Genomic DNA, 24382 nt, shown 5'->3' with positions numbered 1-24382 from the left:
TAATTAAAAGTGAAAACATCTTACGCATCCTATCCACTCCCAAACAGCTGCAAGTCTCCCAAACAACCTTCTAAACAGCTGGGGCAATTAATTCAAAATTAATCAGCTGCTGAGCTATTAAATGGGACCAGGTGTTGCAAACACATCTCACCTGGGCTAGAAGACTTCTGTTTCCAAGCAGAATTGATTTAACTTACCATTAACCCCCTAGATTAGGGATGGAGAAACTTTGACCTTTGAGGTATTGTTGAACTACGGCTTTCCATAATTATTGGCCATACTAGCTGGAAGCTCAGCTGATGGCAGTTGCAGCCCAAGAGCCTTACAACCTGAGTAGTTGAATTAGCACCTGCAATTATCAACCTGCCAGCATTACAATCTTAAAGAGGCCCCCTTCTGAGTGCTTTACATAATTTTTTCAACTGGCGCTTTACAGCAGCGGGTGTGGGTGTGTGGGTGTGCGGGGGGGGACGACGGGACATGATTATTTCCTCTGTTTTATTATTGCAAAGTGTTTATTAGTTATTGCAAACAACCCTGGAAATACTCGTATGAAAGAGCAGTATAGATATCATTAAATAGGAATGTAGTTGTTGGTGTGTGTGTGTGTGTGGTTTTGTTCTTATTGCTTTGATTGCATCCTTATTGCACCTTGAAGGGCAACATAAGGCTGTTCTACCTCCCCTGCTGGTGTCCACAAGTGACGAGAATGCTTTTGCACTCACATTGTGTTTGTGGGTTTCCCATAGATGTTGGTTGGCCAGCCTGAAAAGGGAGAGTTGCAAGGGACCACAACGGACTACAAGGGTCATCAAATCAAATCAAATTTTATTAAACGGTCACAGACCAGATTAACTCGTACGGCTAGTCAGCAAAGCATAACACCGGAAAAAACAAAGGACAATTTCAATACAGATTAGGCCATAACAGCAATTTAAAATTTGACAGCATAAATAAAATTAAGTATTTGCCTTCGCCTGCATATTGGCATTGGAAAGCTCTTGTTTCCTGCGCCTAATAGCGGCTACACAGAATTTGGCAACATTGGTCGTAATTTCAGGAACCTTGTCTTCTACCAAGGCTCTCATACGTTGGAGTTCTGGTTCATTTTTAAGCTTTTGTAGAACTGGGGCAATAAAGGTCAGGCGTAGATCCTCGTAGTAACTGCAGTGCAGCAATACATGCAGACTTGTTTCCACTTCCGATGAGCCACATGGGCAAACACGTGACTCATATGGTTTGCCCTCATATCTGCCTAGCAGCAGGGCAGAGGGCAAAGCGTTAAATCTGGCCAGGGTAAAGGAGTGTCTGTACTTAGGTATTTGTAAATCAGCCAGATAATTTGCGGGTGAGAACCCTCTCCCAAAGTCTCTAATTGTGGCATATTTATCCATTTTGCCCATATGACATTGCAGCTCTATGTCCCTAATGCGTTGAAGCACTTGACTTCTGGCTCTCTCATATCCTGCCGCTATCAAGATCTGCGGGGAGAAGCCCAAGCTTCTTATCTTTTCAAACAGGGAAGCTTTCCAGATAGAATGAAAGGTGTCTAAGAGTGTTAAAGGAGCCAAACCGGCCGGGGAAAAAATAAGTTTTAACCAGTAGTGTTATCTTTAGAATCCACAACCGCGCGTTGACGGATGGTTGTCCAACTTCTAAGCGGACAGCTGTATTAGATACACGGGGGGGGGGGGGATCCCCAATAAACACCAATAGAATTTTGTTTGAAATGCCTCCATAGGCGCAAAATTTTTAAAACTGCAAACCTGGGATCCATAAGTGAGTTGTGGGAGTATTTTTGCAGCAAAAACCTGGGAGGCCACCGGAACGTATTTACCCCCTTTCCCGTGAAAAAAATCTTGTAAGGGCTTTATTGGCCCTTCCTGCGTTGGCAATGGCGTTTTTCATCTGTTGGTGCCACGAGACACAAGGGTCATCTAGTCCAACCCCCTGCGATGCAGAAATCTCAGCTAAAGTTTGCTCCATCCTCTATGCGACAGCCCTTCAGATATATGAAGATGGCTATCATATCTCCTCTCAGTCTCCTCTTTCCCAAGCTAAACATGCCCAGCTCCTTCAAACATTCCTCCTAAGGCTTGGCTTCCAGACCCCCGATCATTTTGGCTGCCTTCCTCTGCACACGTTCCACCTTGTCAATATCCTTCATCATTTGTAGCGCCCACAGCGCTACCACTGTAACTGGTCACAGCACTCCAGTGTGGTCTGATCAAGGCAGAAGGATCCTAACATTTCCCATAACAATTTAAAACAAACACGTTGCATCTGATTTTGTTTTCGGGTTCCTGGAAATTTTATAGTCGCACACAACTTTACAAACCGTGCAACTTAAAATTGCATTGTGAGAAACTAGATTCGGGTGCGGCGGCACTACAGTTAATACAGCTCAGAGTTCCAGGCCGGGAGGGGGGAGGGGACAAGGAAATCACCTCTCCTTTTAAGCCGTTCCGTGAGTCATTTGCTGATTGGGTAACGTATCTGTCGTTCAGCTCTTGGATTTTTTTATTTATCTAATAAATGTTGTGATTGGTCTCAGGACACTTTTCCCCACCCCTTTTTTCACGGGAACGACCATTCCCTGCAAAGCGAGCGAGAAAGGGCGGGGCGGGTAGGCGGGACCTCTGTCTGAGATCGACCTCCGGCCGGCCCAATGGCGGCGCGGATGGCTGGGCGGAGCTCGTGCATTAATAGGGCGGCGAGAGAGGCTCACGTGCGCCGCCGCCGGGACTGTGGGGTCTTGCCGCTCGCTACGATGGGAGGGATTAACTACGTGAGGCGAAGCAGGGCGGCGCTGGAGGACGACGACGACGCCGCGGAGTCCTCCTGGGAGGAGCTGCCGACGCCGCCCTCGCCCGCCGGCACCGGCCGGAGCCCTGGCAGCACCGCCGCCGCCGCCGCCGGGAGTTCGCGGGGGCCAGACATGCTAGGCGCGGGGGGCGGCGCGGGGGCCAGGCCGGCCAAGCCCTCCTTCGTCTCCTACATCAGTCCGGAGGTAGGTCGGGGACTGAGGGGACCAGGCGAGGCGGTTGGTCTGAGAGGAAGGGAGGGAGGGCGCGCGCGCGCGCGCGGGTGGGGCTGGCTGGCGGCGCGCGGGACGAGGAGGGAGGGAGGAGAAGGCGGCGGCGAGGTGGGCCGGCGTAGGAATGGGGTCCTCCAGGGCTATATAGAAGACCCGAGATTGAGAAACAAACGCCGGTCTAAGCTTTTGTGGAATAAATAAGGAGGTCTATTAAAAATAACGGAAAATAAGCATTGAAAAAGTATTAATAGCGTTATTAAAAGTGCGCTTTGTCAGGAGCAGACACTCTCAAGGTGTGTGTGTGTGTGTGTGTGTGTGTGTGTATATTTTTGTAAATAGCCCTGGAGGACCCCATTCCCACGCCGGCCCACCTCGCCCCCTATACATATATACACACACACACACACCCTGAGAAAGTGCACTTTTAATAACACTATTAATACTTTTTTCAATGCTTATTTTCCGATATTACTATTTTTAATAGACCTCCTTATGTATTCCACAAAAGCTTAGACCAGCGTTTGTTTCTCAGTCATGGGTCTCGAAACCCATGACAAATTAATCTTCAGGTCTCTTAGAAGAGTTGCTTCCTTCAGGTGCTGCAAAGTTGGGTCGGTGGTCCCTGCTTTATTTGGGGAGCATGTGCCCCTCACAAGTGAAGTTTTTTTTAAATATAAAAAACAACCATAGAACTATAGTGTTGGAAGGGTTTCCCTCCCCCCCCCAGGGTCATCTAGCCCAACCCCCTGCAATGCAGGAGTAGGCACGTGGCCCATTTGGGGATCGAACCCACGGCCTTGGCATTATCAGCAGGATGTGGCTTCTGCAGAAGTGTAACCATGATAAAAAACCTTGTGTTCATGACGCCGCGAGACTTTTGCTTTTTAGGATAACAATATATTGCTTTTTCCTGTTTGTAGGTTAGTGTGCCTGCTGTGAAGTTCGGTCAGTGGTGCGCTTTCACTTTCTCACACCCCCCCTGCACTGTTTTGCTTTGAGGGGAGGGGGGGCAGTCACCAAGTGTGCAAGGAGGAGAATTTGTCGCTTGTCTGGCGTCAGCGTGTGTGGTGCTTCGTACAGTGAAAGTCCCTGCTGCAGGAGCTTAAAAGCTTACTTGATGGGAAGGGGGGGGGGAGAAGGTAACAGCAGTGGGAGGAGGAGAAAACAGGGGAAGAGAATAAGGATAAATTTAGTTTTTGATAATGTTAAATTACTGGGGGATTTGTTTTTGTTTTTTTTAACCTGCACAAAAATAAAGGTATTGAAACCATGAAATATTTCACATCTTGATGGTAGCTGGTCATATCTATACTCATGTTGGTGTGTTTCCAACAAAAACAAGTGTAGTCGTTGAATAATAATGGTTTTAAAAAATACATTGGCTTGGTGAAGTGCCCCTGTTGAAGCTTCATATTTAACCATTAGCTTGATACCAGCTTTCCTACTGTGGTCGAAGTAAGGCCCTCCCTAGCTATGTGTTTACTCAGTACCAAGCTCCACTGAGCTCACTGGGACCTACTTCCAGGTAAGGCTGCTTAAAGGGTTTGTAGCCTTACTGCTTTGTTGATAGAGAGGCTAGTTTCTCCCTGTAATTCTTCATTTTAAAATATGTCAGCCTTTATATATTTGGGATGAAATAAGGTCAATTTTAAGTTTGCATTTTCTGAATGCTGCCAAGGTATGTCAGAAGAGTTTAACCTTTGTGAAGTGGTGTGACTCAAACCTGCATGGGATAGTCTTTCATTTGTTCCTTAAGGGATGTTTCCTGCTTTGCTCCCTCCAAGCTCCTTAAATCTGAGTTGGGTGCAGGCTAAAGTAGCATTGTGAGGAAAGGACCTCTATATGCGTGTAGTATATTGATTTGTAGTTACAGTAAAGCACCTGTTGCTGTGACAAAAGTAGGTGGGGAAGGAAGCCTTGTATAGTGCAAAGCACTCAGTGGGCTTTATATTTCCACTGTCAAGAGGAAGTCGGCCAGACTTTGCCATCATTGTAAAAATAGCAATTTTCTATTTGCCATAAGAGTGAATAGCAGTCATTAATTACTATAAGGGGAATATATAGAAAAGGTGTGCACCTCTGATGGGAGTTAAACCTGCTCTCTGCCTGTGGTGACCTCTGCCATTACAAATCAAATCTATCTGCAAAACTGCATTCTTGATTGTACTAAATACGATTGCATGTGGGACAAAAAACCCAATTAAATTTTTCTCTTCCCCCCTTCCTCTTTTAAACAGTAGCTTGGTCAGAGATGGGTGGTGCTTAGGTGTGGTTGGGATAGGATTTCTGAATATTCTCACCTCGCATCACTAGGTGTAAGGCAGATGTAATTCTGTGGACTCCCTCTCAGAATTGCTTGGTTGCAATTAGGCTTGAAAGAAGTTTTGTAGGCATATTTTCAAGCCTAATTGTGGCAAAGGGGGCTTTTTGTGGGGTAGGGAGGTGTGAAGAAAATAAGCTAACGCCTTAACCAGCTGTGCTCCTCCTGCCAAAAATGTCACCTATGCTACAACTTGGCTTAAAAAAAGGCCTTCTGTTGGCTACAGTGCTCTTCCCCTGCTGCAACTAGGCTTTAAAATTCAAAATAAGCCCCAGTCCTGCCCCCATTCTTGAAGGGAGATGCTCTTCCTGTTGTTGCAATGCCCTTGAGGATTTTTCAGGTTCCCAAATGTGCCCACTACCCCCAAAAGCTGATATTTGGAAGTGTATGACAGGGCCAGTGAAGAATGGTGTGAGTGGAGTGTTGAAATATGGCATTTCCTGCTTTCTTTTAAATGCCTGAGGAGCTTATCATTAGGTAGACAGGTGTGCTGAGGGAGTTTAGTGAATTGAGGAGAGAAGGTTGTCTTTGGCAGGGTATTGGAGGGCAATTTGTGTTGTTGGAATGCTGTGATGGAAGAGGCGCTGCTTCACAACCCCTACATCTCATGTTCATACATATTCTGCAGCAAACTATTAACTACATCAAAGAGTAATAGGGGAATCAAAGAGTAATAGGGGAATAGATGGTTTCAGATAATACCTGCTGATGTAAGTGCACTGTAGGATTTTCCATCTCTTCTCAGACAGAGGCTGTATGTATTTTTGCTCAAAGGCTCATGATATAAATTTAGGTGTACAGTAATGTGTGGGTAACTGCAAGCTTGTGACTTGTGCATCTTCTAGATTACCTTTGTGAAGGGAGAATTGGAATTTTGTGCATATTGCTGCTTCCTGATTAGGCAGGCAGTGAGCCAACTGGTTTGACTGTGCATAGGAAAATATTTGCATTGAGAAAGTGTTAAGCGTGAGGTGGGTTTTAATAGGTAGGAGAGGATATATTAGTTGCAGTTTATCCCTCCAGGCCCCCATGTGTATGGGATGAAGAGTTTGAAAATACTTAGCAGCAAAATTGAAGCATTTGGGTATTGGGATGTAAAACCTTGTTTAGAGCAAGTCTAGCCATGAAGCTGGTTCTCCCTTTATTACCCCACTTAAAAAAGAATCAGACAACAACTTGTAAAGTAAGTGTAAGAATAAGATTTATAATCATGCAAAGGCAACAGTAAAAGCTAGGCAGGCAAAATATTTAGGCAGGTTATATTTACAGTATAACCAGCCTCAGGCATATACCTAAAGCTGAGGCATGACTGCATCCAATGCTGGTCAAAGGAATAGAGAGAAGAGAGAGGAAATGCCCCTTCTCCACAGAGCCCTCTTTACCATTGTATTTCTATGGTCTGAGTATTTGCCTACAGCTCTGTGGTATTCGTTAGGTTTGGCTGATAATCTCCCACATTAAGCAGGTGCCAGTTAATCTTGTATTCCAAATTTAACAGCTAATGAATGACTTGTCACAGGTACCGTATATAAAGTTCCATATGGTGCTGTTGTGTACCAAGTGTGGTGAAACTGAATAATGGTCAGGAAAATATCCCTTGTTTCTTGCCAGAATGAATTGAAAATTGCAACGTTTAGAGTTATAGAAGATGTTGTAAGAAGCTACTTTTAAAGGAAATGGTGCCATGCTTCCAATTTGACAGGGGGAAGAAAGCAGACACAATGCTTTCTTTACTTGCCAAAGTAATGAAAGCAGATACTTGAACTTGCCCTTCAGGCCAGTTCCATACTGGTTCTACTCGTTTATAGTTTCATTCTGCTTTGGCGTTAACTGAAGGACATTAAAAATGATTTGAATATCCCAAATAATTGTTATAAAAATACAATTATCATTGTGCAGCACTATTAAAATTTGTGTTTGTGTTTGTTGGTTTAGTTATCTCCATGTTAATTTATACTGGAACAAAGACTAAATAGGAAACAAATTTGGATAAAGTTTCCTAGTATCTAGTATATTGTCTTTTTTGCGGGGGTCAGGTCCTTCAGAGATAACTTGCACAAAAGTATCCTAAGCCTCAGATGAGCTCAAAGTTATCCTGGGGGAAAACTTCTATTTTCAGTTTTGTATGTACTGCAGGGAAAATTCCAAGGTTAAGTTGCATTCATTAAATGGGAGCAAGGTGGTGCTTGGGGAAAATCCCTGGGATAAGTATGTTGTCAGACAACTCTTGTCAGGACACATTTTGTGTTAGTTTCTAATGTAGTTAACTGTGGAGCATTGCAAGCAATATGGCAGCTCCATTGACCTTGAGTACATTTTAAGATTATATACTACTTCCATGAAGGCACATATGGTTTCTCCTGCTCTCATTTTATTTTCTCTACAATATTGATACCATTTTTTAGGCTTAGAGAGCGATCCTAGCCCAAGGTCACTCAGTGAGTTTTATGGTTGAGCAGACTACTCAACCCAGGGCTCCTTGTTCTAAGCCAAATACAGTGGTACCACCATGTGGTGGGCTGGACTATATTTTTTGGGGGGAAATGAACGAATTCCTATGCCCCACAAATAATCCAGAGATGCATTTTAAATAAAAGCACACATTCTACTCATGTAAAAACACAGGCAGGCCCCACAAATAACCCAGAGCTGCATTTTAAATAAAAGGACACATTCTACTCATGTAAAAACACGCTGATTCCCAGACCATCAACGGGCCAGATTGAGAAGGCAATTGGGCCGCATCTGGCCCACAGGCCTTAGGTTGCCTACCCCTGGTCAAAACCAATGACATTACCAGGGATTACTGATAGCCAGGGTTACATATTCAAGATAGTTTCCATTATTAGCTAAACACCTGGTTGGCATTACCCAAGTTAAATGGTGGGTGAAAGGATATATTTCATCAGTTTTGCATTTCTGGTGTTCTATAATTCTAGTTGCAGAAAGACCAGGTAAGCTTATGATAAAAGTACAGTGTTTTTGAACTTACTGTTGTGTGTTGAATCTCAGCTACTTGTGAAGTAGTGTCATTTCATCTATGAAAGCTAAACTAAGTGTAGGGAATTTCACATCCCCTGGAGTAGATACTATTAACTGTAAACACTCACATTTTCCCACAATAAACAGTTCACTGCTATGCAAAGTTTAGTCTTTGCTGCATTTATATTTGGCTGATGTCCTGCTGCTTTGCAGCTTGGATTATGTCAAGGATTTTCTCTCTCTCTGTGTGTGGGTGTGGGTGTTTGCAGAATACGAAAATGTTTTAAAAACCAGCTATATCCTTCTTACCAGGTAAAGAGAAGCTGATGATGCTGGACAATATTGACTCCAGCATGTACTGCCTGTCATGGCTTATCTTGTATTCTATTTATGATCTCGAAGGAGAATGTCTATATTTATGTAGACAAAGCAGTAGCACCTCCACCCAGGAAATTAATCATAGAAAATCAAGTTGGAGGGGGGTGGAAGTTAGTGCATGGAAAAGAAGGAAGAGACTCTAGCTATGAAGTATAAAGAAAAAATCGGACTGCATAGGCCACTTCCTGCTTCATACTGAAGCTATTTTAAAATATTTCCAGGGGCAGAGGTGAGAGCTGCCCATAAAAATAACAGAGAAATCCAAGATTTTAAAGTAGCTTTGGGAATTGTTATCAATGAGTCCACCCCAACCAAAATAACTCTGCAAGAGGTAGCCACAAAGAGCTCTGTTCCTTCTCACTTTCTTCTTAATTAGAATGAAACCCTTTAAAATAGAATCCTACTACTGTAAATTTCAAAGCATGTCAAGTTTTTTATATTACTGGTTTGAAGAAGCTTTGGCTAGAAGAGAGTGCTTTACAACAGCCCTACACTATATAGTTAATACTGCAGATCAGTCTGAGTGGTTTACAACAACCCTGCAGTATATTTTTGTAAGGATTGGTAAATGGTGAACCTTTAAATCTGCAATACATTTCTTTCTGCCCCTACTTGTAGTCTGTTTGGTACAGCCAAGATGATGTGTAAATTGGATTTGCTAGCCACTTGTTAAATGCACTCGGGATAGCAGCTGTTTTCAGAAAAGGGAACTTTGAATCCAGGTGTGTATTTATATATTTAAAGAATTTATGCACTTCCAAAAATGGATTACAGTTATCTGATCAAATATTCTGTTGCCTAATAGAATATGCATTCAAAGTTCTTGTCTTTTTGTTGCCTTGGCTGTTTTTTAATCAGCTCCTGACCATTGGGATGAATAACTCCACAATGTGCAAAGCTGACTTATGAACATCTAGAGACTGCACACTCGCTCTTTATGCAGCTGCACATCTCAATATTGTGCAACTTATTGTTTCAGCTGTCCAACTCTGAATCATTTCAGTCTTAGAAACCTGCATCCTGTTTTTCTTTGAAGCTTTTACCAATGCACCTTTTAGTTCAGGGATCAAGAATGTTAAGATTTAAGTGTTTTCAAATCACGTGTTTTAATTTTCATGCTACCTTTCATGCCTAAAGAGTGTCTAAAATATTTTTGCCCACGTTCTTGAGCTTAGGCTGTTCAGTTATATTACTCAAGTCCTTGCCTCTAATCTTACTAGCTTATATACAGTATATGCTTTAACATGACATGCGTAAATTGACACTAGTAAACTTCTAGCTATACCTTTCTGGTACAGCTACAGCTCTTCAAACATGAAATACTCTAGCTGACCCTACACAACTTTTTGCTCCCAGAGCTTACTTAGCTGGGATTACATTAACATTTGAGTGAGACTTTGGCATCCAAAATATTCAGGTGGGGAGTGCTGTTTCAGTGGCTATTTAGCCTTCACCATTTTACATCCAGACAGATAAGGTGTTCTAGATCTCCACAGACAACCAAAGGTGTTCTAGATCTCCACAGACAACCAGAGGCTATCTGTTCATTTAATGACGTTTATTGGTATTGTGCCAACTTGCTGCTTAGTGCATGTGATGCAGATGTCCTTGGTCTGTGTGAGACTCAGAATTTGGCAAGAAGCTTTGAATACTGCAGAACCATTAAACAAAAAAATCAGGAAAACAGTTTCTGAAATATTAAATATATTAGCTATATAGGCAGCGTTCTGACTAATAGCCCCATGATTTTAGAAGGTAAATGAGAAATCATATTTAAGGGTTGTAACATCCTAGTTCTTTGCCCTTCCCTACTTTTTTTTTATCTTGTCCAGTATGCGCATTTCCTAGTACAGGCTAATTTGCAGATTTTCTGTGAAGTAGAAAAGTGTTGCATTTGGCCAAGAAGGAAATAAGATTTTCCACATCAGTCTACTGTTTTAGGTTCAACAGTAGACTGATGTTAATGTTGGCTTTTTTCCAGTATCTTAAAAACTATCAAGATAGTTTTCATCTTAGTAAAACAAGGTGAATTGCTGGTGGAAAAATCAATATTTACCTTCACTTTTAGGTAAGATAATAGAAATGGGTCACACTATAATGGATTGCCACTAGCAATAAGGACACGAGTCCAGCTTGGACCAATGTTATCATGCATCATGTTTCCGATAGAAAAGCCAGCCAGGTAGTTTTGGTAGAGGCACAAGTAGGTCATTAAGTCAGTGGCCTTAGCTCATTGTGTTTTCCCCTCTTTTTGCCTAAGCAACTAATACTTAGGCAGTATATTAGCTGAAGTAAATTAAAACCCTCTGAAATTTTAGATTATTTATTAGATTATTTGCTTCCTTTAAGGAAGCAATTGGGAATGCAGTTGTCCTTATTGCTGGAGCTATTAAAAACGAAAGTAATCTTTCATTCCCCCCAACAACTTCAGGAAACTTTCTTGAAAAGATTATAAATTCCAATAGTTAGGGAAAGCTTCCGGTATTTAGTCATAATATTTGTATAGCACATCTATTAACTGCTGCAAGTATAACTATTGCCAGGACATGGAAATCATTACAATCAACTGTGGGCCAATGCTACAATGCAATTTGGCAAATGGCATTATTGAAAAAATTGAAACAAATTAAAAATTAGCCAGAGGCCAAACCTTGGAGGTTTTTAAACAGGTTATAAACGGAGGTTGGATGGCCATCTGTCATAGACACTTTAGCTGAGATTTTTGCAGTGCAGGGGGTTGGGGTCCCTTCCAACTCTAAGATTCTGTGAAATTTTATGCAGTCTGATGTGACTTTATTGATAACACACACAATATGGTAGAATAGTACCCATAGCTTGCAGCACAGCCTGGCATTCATGAAGTACATATTTTATTTTTATCCTTCTCCCACTTCCTATAATTTCGAATTGTTGTTGATACAAAATACATTCACTTATGGTCAGCAATCTAAGCAATAAACGCTACTATACATTTCGTATCTGTCACAACTCTACAAATTTTGGTATATGTATACTTAGATGAACATTTCTGAATATATTAACAAAGTTGTGTGTGAGTGTTTTTTAATAAATTTATGTAATTGTTGCATGCCATAAGCACTAATGTAAACAATGCAACCATGTCAAACAGTTCAAATGTGAAAAGGAATAAAAGTTATGATACAAAAAAAAAATACTGGAGCTGCTATGTTCTTGACATTTGCCTTACTTGCTAGGAAGTAAAGAACACTGTTGAGTGTTAACGGTAAATTTTTTATCTTGGCACTAGTTTGTTTATGCAACAAACATGGACTGTGATATTCTCCCAGCTGAAACAGGTTGTGGAACAGGATCTGGGCACTCCTGGCTTACTTGTTACTGGTGAAGCAGCAGCTGGGAATAGTGGTCCATGATATAACTAATATGAAAGGATTGTTTCAGTGGAGGAGAAAGCACAGATAGGTACCTAGAGAAGTAAAAGGCAGACTAATTAAAGTGCTAGGTTGTTTTTTTAAAAGCCATTAGGAAAATAGAGGATGATGGCTAGCTGATGCAAATCCTAAAATAACAGTTACATGTATATATTGATATAAACTTAACACAACATCTTTTGCTGTTTGAACCAGAATAGTAAAGATAGTGTTAATGATGAATAGCAATGTATTTGAGCCCTCAAAGTACAACATTTCTGTAGATGGCAGGTGCGGCCAGGCGTTGGGAATTGACAAAGTGGTAATGGTTTTCCTTTTTGAGTGGCTTGTGTAACTTAGGACAAGGGCAGGAGGACACCGTGTTGCACTGAATTCTACAGCCTTGGAACCAAATTGGGGCAGACATTCAAGTTGTCTTTCAGCTAATATTAGATGGCCAGAGTTTGTTTGTTAGAATATCCCAACAAAAACTAAACAGCTACTTGTCTGATAAAATAGGAACTCAAATTCCTGCATAGTTTAAGTGGCAATCAACAAGAGAATAATAGTTTTCTTGTTATAATAGCAACTTATACAGTTGCTTTCTTGGCTTTCTTGGGTTTGTGTGTATGTATATGCGTAAAGAAAATCTGTGAACCCTTTGCTGGACTAGCTGCTTGCTTGGCCAATCTCTAGTTACAGTATAACTTTATTTGCCAAACAATATGGTACTTTGAACCCTCCTAAAGCAATACATTTTGGAAAGCATTTGAAACAGAGCTTTTTACTTCTGATTTGGACTAATGCAGTGTCTTTTCTTCTAGGAGGTATATGTGAGGGAAGCCACAGGAAAGGAAGTAGAGCCAGATTTGTTGCCAGGTAACATACAGACAATGCTGTAGAATCTTACCAATGTTACACGCATGACCTGCCTAGAAGACGTGAGATAAAGGACATGCGTCAAGATTTCTCCATTTTTATTCTTTTGTAAAATGCCTCCACAATATCTGTAACAGATGGTGAAAGTTGACAGTAACTATTAGGTTCACAGCAGTACTGTCTCAAACACCTTCCTTTTTTAAGGGATGAGGAAGACTGGCTCGATGTTTACTTTGCTACTAAGAGGAGCTGTGAGCCTTTGATGAATGATGTCAGGGCTGGGAAAGTTTAAAGCTTTGTGGCTGAGAAAACTCCTGGGCCAATGCAAACTGTTGCCAAGAAAGAACAGTCTGGAAGCTTTGCATAATGGTTGGTAGTCTACAACAGAGGTTGGTCCAACCGTTTTTGGACCCATGGACATATTTGGAATTGTGAGAAAGCACCTTGGGCGCCATCATAAAATGACTGCCATGGTAGACATGTTCGTTACCAAACATTCTTGTTTAAGGCAAAGTCTCTCTTTGGCAAGATACAAACCCAGAGAGAGAGAGAGAGAGAGAGAGAGAGAGAGAGAAGCCATAGAGAGCAGAAGCTCAGCTGAAGAGGGGCACACAATCTGAGAAAATGCAGATACAATCCACCCTTTCATTTTTCTCTCTTCAGTTGCCTCACTCTCCTCCCCACCTCCTTGCATTGGGTCTGGCTGCTACTCCCACTTACCTTTTTCTATCGTCTTCAGTATTTTTACAAGGTGCTTTTCCATCTTCCTGCTTGAAGTGGACTGAAGCAAGCACCTGAATAGCCAATACTCAGAGAACTGAGAAAGAAAGCGGGGAGGAGCAGCACACTGTGCACTTTCACTCCTCTCTCTATACTTTTCAAGGCTGAGATGGGCAGGTGTGGTCCTGCTCTCAGCCTGGAAAAGTTCATAGTTCAACAAGCAAAGAGCGTGACACCCTTCTCACTTCCTCATCTCCAAGTATTTCTCAAGGTTGTGATTATTCCCTTCCTACTTCGGAAGAGGGAAAAAGGTGTGAGGGAATGTGGAGGCCTTGTGTGTGCTGGGAGGTTATTGCACATGGTCACCACATTAATGCATTGTTCAAAAGAACCCCCACATGGCTGCTATAGGAATTGATTGCAGCATCTGAGCACAATTGCTACTTTCTTTGATATTTTTGGAGAAAGTAAGCAAGGGTGGGGAGAAGGAATAGCAACTTTATCTCAAAAAGATGTATAGAATGAAGACTACTGTCCTGTTCCTGTATGGTGAACTGCATCTGCCAATATTGCCCTATATGGAGATATTAGGTGTTAAAGGTAAAGGTACCCCTGCCCGTACGGGCCAGTCGTGTCCGACTCTGGGGTTGCGCGCCCATCTCGCTTAAGAGGCCGGGGGCCAGCGCTGTCCAGAGCACTGCCGGGTCACGTGGCCAGCGTGACGAAGCTGCTCTGGCGAGCCTGCACCAGTGCAGCACACGGAAACGCCGTTTACCTTCCCACTATAAAGCGGCACCTATTTATGTACTTGCACTTAAGAGTGCTTTTGAACTGCTAGGTGGGCAGGAGCTGGGACTGAACGATGGGAGCTCACCCCGCCGCGGGGATTCGAACCGCCGACCATACGATCAGCAAGTCCTAGGCGCTGAGGTTTTACCCACAGCGCCACCCGCGTCCCAATATTAGGTGTAGGAACCCTATTTTCTGGCATCTGGCCACCCTTGTGGGTACAAGGTTTAGTGGGGTTAAAGGCGGGTCCCAAATGTGAAGGAAGTTGAAGACTCTGCTTTGCGATTCAGCTAACAGTAGATATGGGTAACTTGTGGGCCTCCAGATGTTATAGGACTACAACTCCCAGTGGTCAATGGTCAGGGATGATTGAAATCAATTAATATCTGGAGGGCTACAGGTAAATGAGAATGGGAAGGTAGTGGAAAATGGCTATATGTAGAACAAGCTTGCTTTAAAGGCTCCAGATGTTAATGCAGGCATCCCCAAACTTGGACCTCCAGATGTTTTGGGACTACGACTCCCATCACCCCTAGCTAACAGGGCCAGTGGTCAGGGATGATGGGAATTGTAGTCCCCAAAGAGGACCGAGTTTGAGGATGCCTGTCTTAATTTGCTTTAGCATCCTTCTATTTGTGCAGTGTAGGTAACTAGCCATGTAATACAGAGCGTACTTAAAATTTGAAAGTGGATTTAATGAACACTAGGAGCTCTGTAATTTAGACCAATAATACTCAATAGCAGCCATTGATTTAAATATTTCGCATCTGTAATTCAAGTACTCTTTCCTGCAGTGAAGTTACATGTGACAACTTCATTTATAATTTGTTAGAGAAGCTTTGCATTAAAGAACCTGAGTAGTTCACTACACCGTGCTAAGAAGCATGTTGATTTCCATCAGGTGAACTGCTGCTTTGCGAGGCAAATATGGTTTTGAAGTACACACAAGATGATGGATCAAACCGTGGCACCTATGGGAAACTTATATGCACGAATTTCAAGATTTCATTCCTTGGTGAAGAACCTGCTTTGGAGGATGATGTAAGGAATCTAAGTTAACCTTAAGCTATCTTGTGAGTGTATCCTCTTCATTATATGGTGGCAGGCTGACATAGAGTGCATTTAGAGTCCAGTCTAGAAACTGTTGAAGCTAGAATAATAGTAGCCAGATCTCTAGTTTCCAGTAGTTGATGTACTAGTTGAACTGATAAGGACACTCTGAGCTACAGCTGCAACCTGAGAATCCAGGAATAAAATCGATTTTAGCAATGCCCCAAGACAAATCTGACCTAGTAAGGAAGGGTGATCAGATCCAGAATGAGATGCATCCATAGTCTGTTGAGCTGCTTCCTCACCTAAAAAAATAAAAATAAATTCATAATCCATATAAAACAGTCTAAGCATTCTCACTCTCAGTCAGTCACTGATTGCAGGCATAGGTTCATGGACTTTACCTTGGTTTACTGAAAACGAGAAATGGAGCATGCTGTAATTGGAATATGTTGACTTACTCTGATATCACCTGACAACCTCTCCCAGCAGTTTAATGTAAATGCCAAATACCACGGGGGAAAATCTTGAATCCCAAGGAATCCTACAGAATAACTTGCTTGAGAAGGAACAGTCTCCCAGTACCACCTTCTCAAGCCTACCTTCCAGTAAGCAGAACCATTACAAATGGTGCCCTGAATCTTGCAAGGAAGTCCAGGAGGATACTGTAGTGGCTGATATTGAAAGCCACTGAGATGTCTGAGAGGATCAAGAGTAATACTCCCTGTCTTTCTCCTAGCAAAGGTGGTTCTCCAGAGAGGCCCAAAGCAATACCTCAGAATTAGAGAGACCTGAAATGAGGCGGGGGTTAGATAGTTTCATCCAAAAGTGGCCAGGGATGGCTGCCTGCCTGGCTCTGCATGCTATATTTAAATATTTTGCAAAACACCACTCTGGCCCATTTAGGTTGGAGTCTTAAGGTAGAGGTTTCCCTTAAACATGTAGCTTTTAGAATACTGGAGGTAAAAATGAGGCTTAACAATTGTCTTCAAATATTAAATGTGTATCTAGTTCTTTTAGCATGGACAAGTTGCTGGTGAACAATTAAATTATCCACAGCTTCAAATCTGTAGCGATGTCAAAGCAGTCTCTGTAGTAAAGTGATTTGTTTTTAGGTAAGATTAGATCGCACATTGGCAGGGATGTGACATTAAAATTGGGCATTTTTAGGCATCAGTGGAGAGTAATGGATGGATGTTGGCGCTCTTGGAAGACTGAGGCTTTGGAAATAGGAAAAAGAAACTTCAAAACTCGTAGCCACAAGTGAGTTGATTAGACTGAGTGATAGTGACTGCCTCAAGGTCACACACTGAGCTTCATGGTTGAGAGTGTACCCTAGTCTTCCAGTCCTGTTATTATGAACCTTATACTTGCAATACAGAGTAAATGAAAAGACTAGTGTCTGTTAAGGAACACACAAAACATTTTTCTTTTTTCAGGAACTAGAATTTTATAATAAAATCATTGGGGAAAATGACATCACTCTTCAGTGTGTGGACCAGCTTTATGGAGGTAGGCTGACAACTTCTTGTGACTATTGGGTGTCAACTAAACGTCTTATTTCACTTGGTGATCCTAATCTAAAGTTCAGTTTTGGTGCCACTTGTTTGAGTTTTAATTTGTAAATCTTATATAATGTGTCAAGATCACTTGCTATGAAGCATGTATTCCAACATACTCAACTCTCAAATAGCCTTTCTGGCCAGATAGTTTTCCATTCCTTATATCAGGATGAATGTGTGTTTCTTTTCATCTCCCGTCATGGTCACTAATCTAAAACTATTGATAGAATTGTTCATGATAGAGAAGGGGTAGATTTCCTTGTTCCCTGTTCTAACTCACTGCATGGAGAAATGTTAAAACTATTTTCCCCCCTTAAAGTTTATGATGAGAGAAAGAAACCCCTGAATGGTCAACTGAGAAAATACCCAGAGACGATGATAATCTACTGCAAAGATCTCAGAGTGTTTCACTTCTGCTTGCGATACACCAAGGAGGAAGAAGTAAAACGGGTAACTGTAGCCTCAATTCCCTTTCTTTAGAACAAAAACATTTGGGAGTAGCTATGACAAAACTTCCATGAATAGAGTGACTAAGCTTTTTCCGTCGGGCATTTACAAAGTTTTAATGTGGATGTGCAGCATCTTGGTACACCCTTCTGAAAATTTCTCTCCTGTTGCTTTTATGAAACTTGCTGGAAGCAAGTCAGAGTTGTCATGACATTTGAAACCTGAGTTCGTGGTTTCAAACAATGAGCAGTACCCAAGGTTTGTTCTTTGTTTACTGCTTGTAGATGGTTTGTAATAAAGAAAAGCATGAATCTGGGTTCAGATGTTGGAACAAGCCAGATTCTGGCTTGTTTTCCAGTCACACAGGAGAATTGGGAAAAGGAGCACAGAGAGAACTTTTCACGTTCAACTATTATGAATAGAAATACAGTATTAAAATACTACTATTAAAAGAAATATGCAAATATAAAGAAAAACAGTAAAAGGAATATTCAGCTAGTGCTTTTATACCAATCCAGCATTGATACATTTATCACACACTAACAGATACTGTGTGAACATACGGGAAGTCTTGTTTCTAACGGCAGCAGTAAGCTTTTTTCATGTATTTGAATGAAAAATTGACACATTTAGAGAAAGCGGGAGCCCCCCAAATTAGTCACTCTTTAAAATTTAAAAACTTCAGAATTGCCACTGAGGATTTGGAAATCACAGGAAAATGGCATGCGGTGTTTGCATGTTCTGTTTTCACACAAAAGCCCTCAGGTGACTGGTTATATCTATTATAATATGTACAGTTCCCAGTAGCATTAAAAGTGCAGTCTACATAATAGTGAAGCTTCTTTCCTTCGGTTTGTCTGAACTGCTTTGACATCACACCATAGCCGTTGTTCAGATGTCGGGATAAAGAGCCTCAGGCTTGCTCCAGTTCCTTCCCCCAGCTCCTGGTTCATGGTGAACATAGCTTGCTTGATTTGGATGGCCTTCTGGCAAACCAGGAAATAGAATGGAGAGGAGTTCGTGTTCATGCATGCAGCACCACCTCAATGGCGAGGCCATAGTTTGGCTGTGGCTCCATTTATACATTGAGTGCAGAAGCTAGAATTACTTAAGTCCTTTTTACATCTAGTTCTGAACATTGCAGAAGTGTATATACTTGGTAATGACACACAAATTGATATTGGCTTCATCTGTTCACCCATCCAAGATAATATAGCTTCTGCCTATGTTGCATCATATAGTTCTACATTTGGTCCATTCTTTATGAAGTTGGTCCCCTACAGGGAGTTGTCCATACTCATGGGTGTATGGAGAGCATTGCAATAGTATAAGGGTTTAGACTGCACTGCCTTTAAGATTAAAAAGTGACCTTAATATAGCTTGAAAATGTGTGGGAGTCTTGAACATTTAACTTCTCACAACTTTTCTCTGTTTGGAACAAAGGATACATCTAGAAAAGAATGGGTTCAACCTCTTGTTACCCAGGAATGTGAAGAACATGTGACTTGCCTTTTTTAAAATCTCTCACGCCCTTCTGTCAGTCATTGTCATAATGACATAGGGCGATTGACAAGTGGGTGGTTCCACTCAACTGTCAACATTGGCCCATGGAGGTAGGGGGAGGTAGTAACTAAGCAGGATTAACCACCCTGAGTTCTAGCCTGCTTTCTGCAGGGATTAGCTGTGCAAGCAAGTTGGCCATGGCGAGTTTGCATGCATAGTCAAGCCAAGGAGGATTGAAGTTCCCTGCCACCAGCTGATGCGTGGGGTGGTTAACAGTTTTGCTTTCATGCCGTTGTACTGGACACTGGACACATCTCTACCTGCACCACACCTAATGTTTCATATAACGTCAGGTGTAGGGCAGATCAATGTGGTTTGGGGGGAAGTGGTCTGGTGGGCGAAATGGGGACTCTTGGTCAAGTCTGACTTGGGGGCTGGAAGGTCCCTAGCCCTTTGTGCTATATTCTGTTCTTTAAGTTTATCCCCAGTTTGTTTTTTTGCCTTCACCCAACAGAGTTTCTTTTCAACCACTTAGAGCTCAGCATTTTAACCTTAAGTATTAATTTCAAGCCTAAAAAGATGGTTAATCTAGTTGTGATATATACAGTCTGCAGGTTCTCCAAACTGGGAGCCTTGTCAGTAAAAAGCTATCTAAACATTCTCCATAAGAATAAGGTCACCCTGGGCACAGACCAACTTTAATCTTGAAGGTTAATTTGTGCTTTCATCAGCTCAGGACTAGGCATAAACTAGACCCTAAGAAAATACATAAAACATGCAGTCACTCTCATACTCGGCTTCCCTCTTGGTATCCTTCACTCCCATTTCTTCACCATTTCTTCGCCTTCCAAAGCGGTATCCTTTATCAGATGGTTGCTTCAGCATGTTCTGCCCTCGTCTTGATCTGACAAACCAGCCAGTCTGTTCTCCCTTCCTAGGATCAGGGTACCTTAAACACACTCCATTCCTTTCTGGATGCTTCCTTTGCTTCAGTCGCAGAAAGGTGAGAGCTAGTAGCATGTTCCTTGCCTTCCTGAGTAGTAGCAGGGTTTAACTCATTCTTTTCTGCATGCCTCATTTGCCCCAAACAAGGATGGAGCTTCTTGGTAAGTGACTAGACTTCCTTTCTGGCTAATCCTTGTTCTGGTTTATAAATGTGTTGATTTGTTGATCCTTTCTTAGATCGTCAGTGGCATAGTTCATCAAACACAGACTCCTAAGCTATTTAAACGCTTGTTTCTGTTCTCTTATGCAACAGCTGTACCAAGTAAAGCAGGTAAGCATATATCTACTTGGTTTGGTTCTCAGTATAATTGGGGATTATCTGTTGAAGCCAGTTTGTTCTTCAGGTGGTATAACTACTCATGCAGAAGTGGAATTTATGATACTGGCAAATGTCAAATTATTTTCCTTACTAAATTTGCTTAGGTGTTTGGTGGTTTCATTTCCCATTCATTTCAATGGCAGTAGCATGGTCATCTAAGTAGTAAGCTATTTTACTATGAATCATGAGATGTGATAAAATGCCCATTTGTATGGAATCAAAGAGAGGAACTTCGGTGGATATCTGTATAAGTCTCTTCAACACTTTGTGCTGAATTCTCTCTCTTGCTGAAAAAAAGGATTTGCTAGGAAGGCTGCATGTCTGAATTTTTGTCCCAAGTATTTTGAACTTATGAGAAGGAAATCAACAGGCTTCATTTCTGTATGCTTGGATTCCTTATCTGGTAAATAAAACTAAAACTAAAAGCAGCTGTGCTTAGCCTGAGAATAACTGGGAAAAACCTTTCTGCTACTTCTAGCTGCTGAAATGATATAAATGTAGAGTGTGTGTGTGTCTGTTTTAATCAAGAGGTAGAAGCAGTGTCACTTCACTGTATTGAGGTGAAACTAACCAGAGGATAAAGATAAACTGCAACAAAGATCTTCAATTTCATATCCAAACAGCTTTAGGTAAAATCCAGGAAGATACTAGGGCATCCATACAGTACTCTGTACCAGCGCACAGTAAGCACTCCCTAAGTTGTATGTAGCTGCAACGCAAGTGAAAACTATTCCAAAACATTATTTTGCCTATGTGATAACTTGGCACCATGTTAAGTCTTTGCCCACAGTTATTTTCCAAGACTGAAGTGTGAATATCTTGGAATTGAAAACATACCCCATACCTACTTTAATGTACCTTTAAAACATTCTGTATTTCTTAAGCTGTAACTCTGGTGGAATCCTAGCCAGAGTGGATTCCATGATATTGTTACAAAGTTGAAGCAGAAAGGGCAGTGCTTCCCACCCTTGCTATGAATAGGTGAATATCTTGGCCTGTTTTTCAAACCACTCCCAAAATGACAAAACAAAGTTATTTATGGTGGTGTGCAGCTTCCTGTTAAATGCTTCCCCTTCCCCATTTTGGTTAAGCCCTAGAAATATTTTAATCCAGTGGGCTTCTTGGTATATACTTCCTGTCTGTAGAAATATTGTGAATGAGAAGAAGGAAGGAGAATTTTTTTTAATTGGTTGGTATTCTAAGAGCAGCTTCTCCCTTTTCGAAGAAATATTTCCTGCATGATTTGAGTGTCCCAATGATTGGTCTTCATTAACATTACTAGTGTCCCACTGTTCGAAGGCAAAGCAGCTCCCTCATTGGTGTGTTTATGGCAAACTAAACACCTTGCACTTCATGAATGATACTATATATACTCTTTCCAACATTTGGATTGTTTGGGTGCAGGAAAAAGGTTGGATGTGAAACAATGAGATAGTTATGCAGTCACTTCCCAGACTGCTGTTATACTAGTGTCTGACATCCAATAGCCATGTGTTTGCATATAATTCTTATGGCTAGACTGACTTGCTGTAATGCAATTTTTAAACGTGTGCTTGATTATTCATTCCAGGTTTATTCATATTTATCCATTCTTGTTTTACGTCGACATGCAATTCGTTCATATGTAGCTAATCTGTCCATATTATCAATCCATGTGCTCAATGGAATCTTTTTGTGGCTCTTCCAATTCATCTAAACAAGTTTTTTTGCTTCTAATATAGCACAGTACATCCATTTTTTTTGACTCCTTGAAATCTCGCACATTTCCGGAATATAATTTATTAAATTCAATTTCCCTAAATAACAATTTCTTTTTATTACTCTTGCTATAAATATCCTCACCTCGCACCAAAATGATCTTATCATTGGGCAGTTAATCAACATATGTACTAAGTTCGCATTTTTACTCCCACATCTCCAGCAGTTGTCTGCACTTATTTCTTCTGGAATAGTTTTGCTGGAGTCCAGTGGACTTTGAATATTTTCTGTTGAATAAGTCTTAGTCTTAGATCCATAGTGGCTATTTCTGTTTCTTATACTTGACTCCCATATTTCATTTGTTATCTGTACCCCTAACTTTTCACTCCATTTTTGTTCACTCCATGGTTTTTGTTGTATGTATCTTTTGCGGTTGATGCTTATATCGAAAAAATGATTAATTTTTTAAAAAAAAGTGTGCTTGATTATTTCTCATAACTGGCATTGATGTACTTACAGCTGCACTTAGAATTGTTTGACACTGTATTTTGTACTTCCACTGCTTTTTATGGAAATTCATCAAAAGTTTATAACCACCTAATTAGATTTACTGGTATGTGGAAAAACTGTATTGTGGATGTATTGGTATGAATGGAGACTACTGCTTTGAATAGCATATTCTGTATGGGCTTAAAACCCTTCATTTTTAAACTTGCATTCCTGAAAATGTTAGGTTATGAGGGAGTACTGATGCTTGTACAGACCATGTTGCAAATGGGCACATTTGCACCTGAATTTTTGGCAGTTTCCTTTTTAGGATGCCTCTTTTGTGGCACTCCAAGCTATTCTTGAAGCTGATCTGAGTTCAAAAAGCAGTTTGAGGATATTGAAAGCAATTCAAAGAGGGAAAAGGGTTGAGCATGTAGAAACAGTTTGTGAGTTTCTCGCTTTGGGTTATGGGTGTAGTCTCTAGGTCAAATCCAGTGGCGTAGCGTGGGGGGTGCAGGGGGGGCCGGCCGCACCGGGCGCAACATCTGGGGCTTAGGGTTAGGGGGCGCAAATCCACGGGTTAGGGGGTGCAAATTACTTGCCTTGCCCCGGGTGCTGACAACCCACGCTACGCCACTAGTCAAATCAATAGCTTTGTGTAAATATGTTGAAATGCTAATTTCTACATTTAAATCACAAAACTAAATTCAGCCAGTCCTGTAGCTAAACTTTCTAGTTTCTTGCTAAAAACACCCCAAATGTATGTTCTTTTGTTAGATTGGTTAGAACTAACAAATTATATTTTGACAGAAAAAAAGAATCAGACAGTGATGTTTGATTCTATTAATGACTGGCGTCAGGAACTGGAACGAACCAAAGGAAACCTGAAATTCAAAGCAGTGAGTTCCAATGAGGACTACAATGTTTCTAAAAAGTAAGTATAGCTCACATACTATTGCTGTTGAACAAATTAACAAATGTAAACTGATTTCTTTTATATCTGTTCTATAAAGCTCTGAACAGATTAATTTGAATAGCAATCTTTGGGGATTTATTCTCTTGAGGTGTTTGCAGTTGTTAATAATGATTAGGTTATTCAGAGGTTCCCATAAATATAGCATTTCCTTTTTTATGGTAATTTTTATTAGTTTTCAATTACAATCTAATAATAGCCTCATTATAACAATACCAATTTATAATACAATTATTAATACCAGTAGTTTAAATACTGAATTATATAATTTAGATAAGGTGGCCCCCCATTTGCTAGAATTCACAGCTTGATTATTTGCATTATTTCTGCGTTCCAAAATCTTAATTTCTATTACATTCGGGTCATAATAATCTTTATACAACAATTGTAATACTAATAATTTCTATTTGTGTTGACTAATTAAATGATTTATAAAACTACAAGCGAGGAACTCAAACTATATCCCTGTTCTTCCTGTGTGTGGCAATTATTCTGTCTGTGGTGTTTCTTCCTGTCCTTGTAAGATGTTATGTCTTTCTTTCCCCCGGTTGTTGCTGTTAACCATCATGCCTTGCGCGAATAGTTAGCAATGTAGTTAGGCAGTCCTAGAAGCAAATCTCAGGCTCCTAGGTAGGAGCTTGAAAGCCAGAACCTGCAAGATAGCTTTTTTTTTTAATGCTACTTATTCCATACACAGGGCTAGCAAAACAAGCACAGCTAAGTGCCCTCAATGTGTGGATTAGCCAATACAGTGGTACCTCTGGTTGCGAACGGGATCCGTTCCAGAGGCCCGTTCGCAACATGAATAGAACACAACCCGCAGAAGCGTGTCTGTGTACACG

General features: G+C 41.2%; 1 protein-coding gene across 1 annotated transcript in view; it reads left to right on the top strand.

Annotated features, from left to right (window-relative positions):
- The first annotated feature begins 2653 nt into the window (after nucleotides 1-2653).
- MTMR12 (myotubularin related protein 12) overlaps nucleotides 2654-24382 on the top strand; it is a 36463-nt gene continuing 14734 nt past the window's right edge. Inside the window, exons 1-7 of the mRNA XM_053408474.1 lie at nucleotides 2654-3010; nucleotides 12931-12985; nucleotides 15396-15535; nucleotides 16984-17056; nucleotides 17426-17556; nucleotides 20239-20332; nucleotides 23378-23501. Of these exons, the coding sequence (XP_053264449.1) occupies nucleotides 2669-3010; nucleotides 12931-12985; nucleotides 15396-15535; nucleotides 16984-17056; nucleotides 17426-17556; nucleotides 20239-20332; nucleotides 23378-23501 (959 nt within the window). The 5' untranslated portion in view covers nucleotides 2654-2668. The remainder of the gene's footprint in view (nucleotides 3011-12930; nucleotides 12986-15395; nucleotides 15536-16983; nucleotides 17057-17425; nucleotides 17557-20238; nucleotides 20333-23377; nucleotides 23502-24382) is intronic.

Source organism: Podarcis raffonei, chromosome 11, assembly GCF_027172205.1.
Source record: "Podarcis raffonei isolate rPodRaf1 chromosome 11, rPodRaf1.pri, whole genome shotgun sequence".
In the NCBI taxonomy this organism is placed as follows: Eukaryota; Metazoa; Chordata; class Lepidosauria; order Squamata; family Lacertidae; genus Podarcis; species Podarcis raffonei.
The sequence above is the reverse complement of the archived record's forward strand: the minus strand, read 5'-3'. Positions and strand labels throughout refer to the sequence as shown.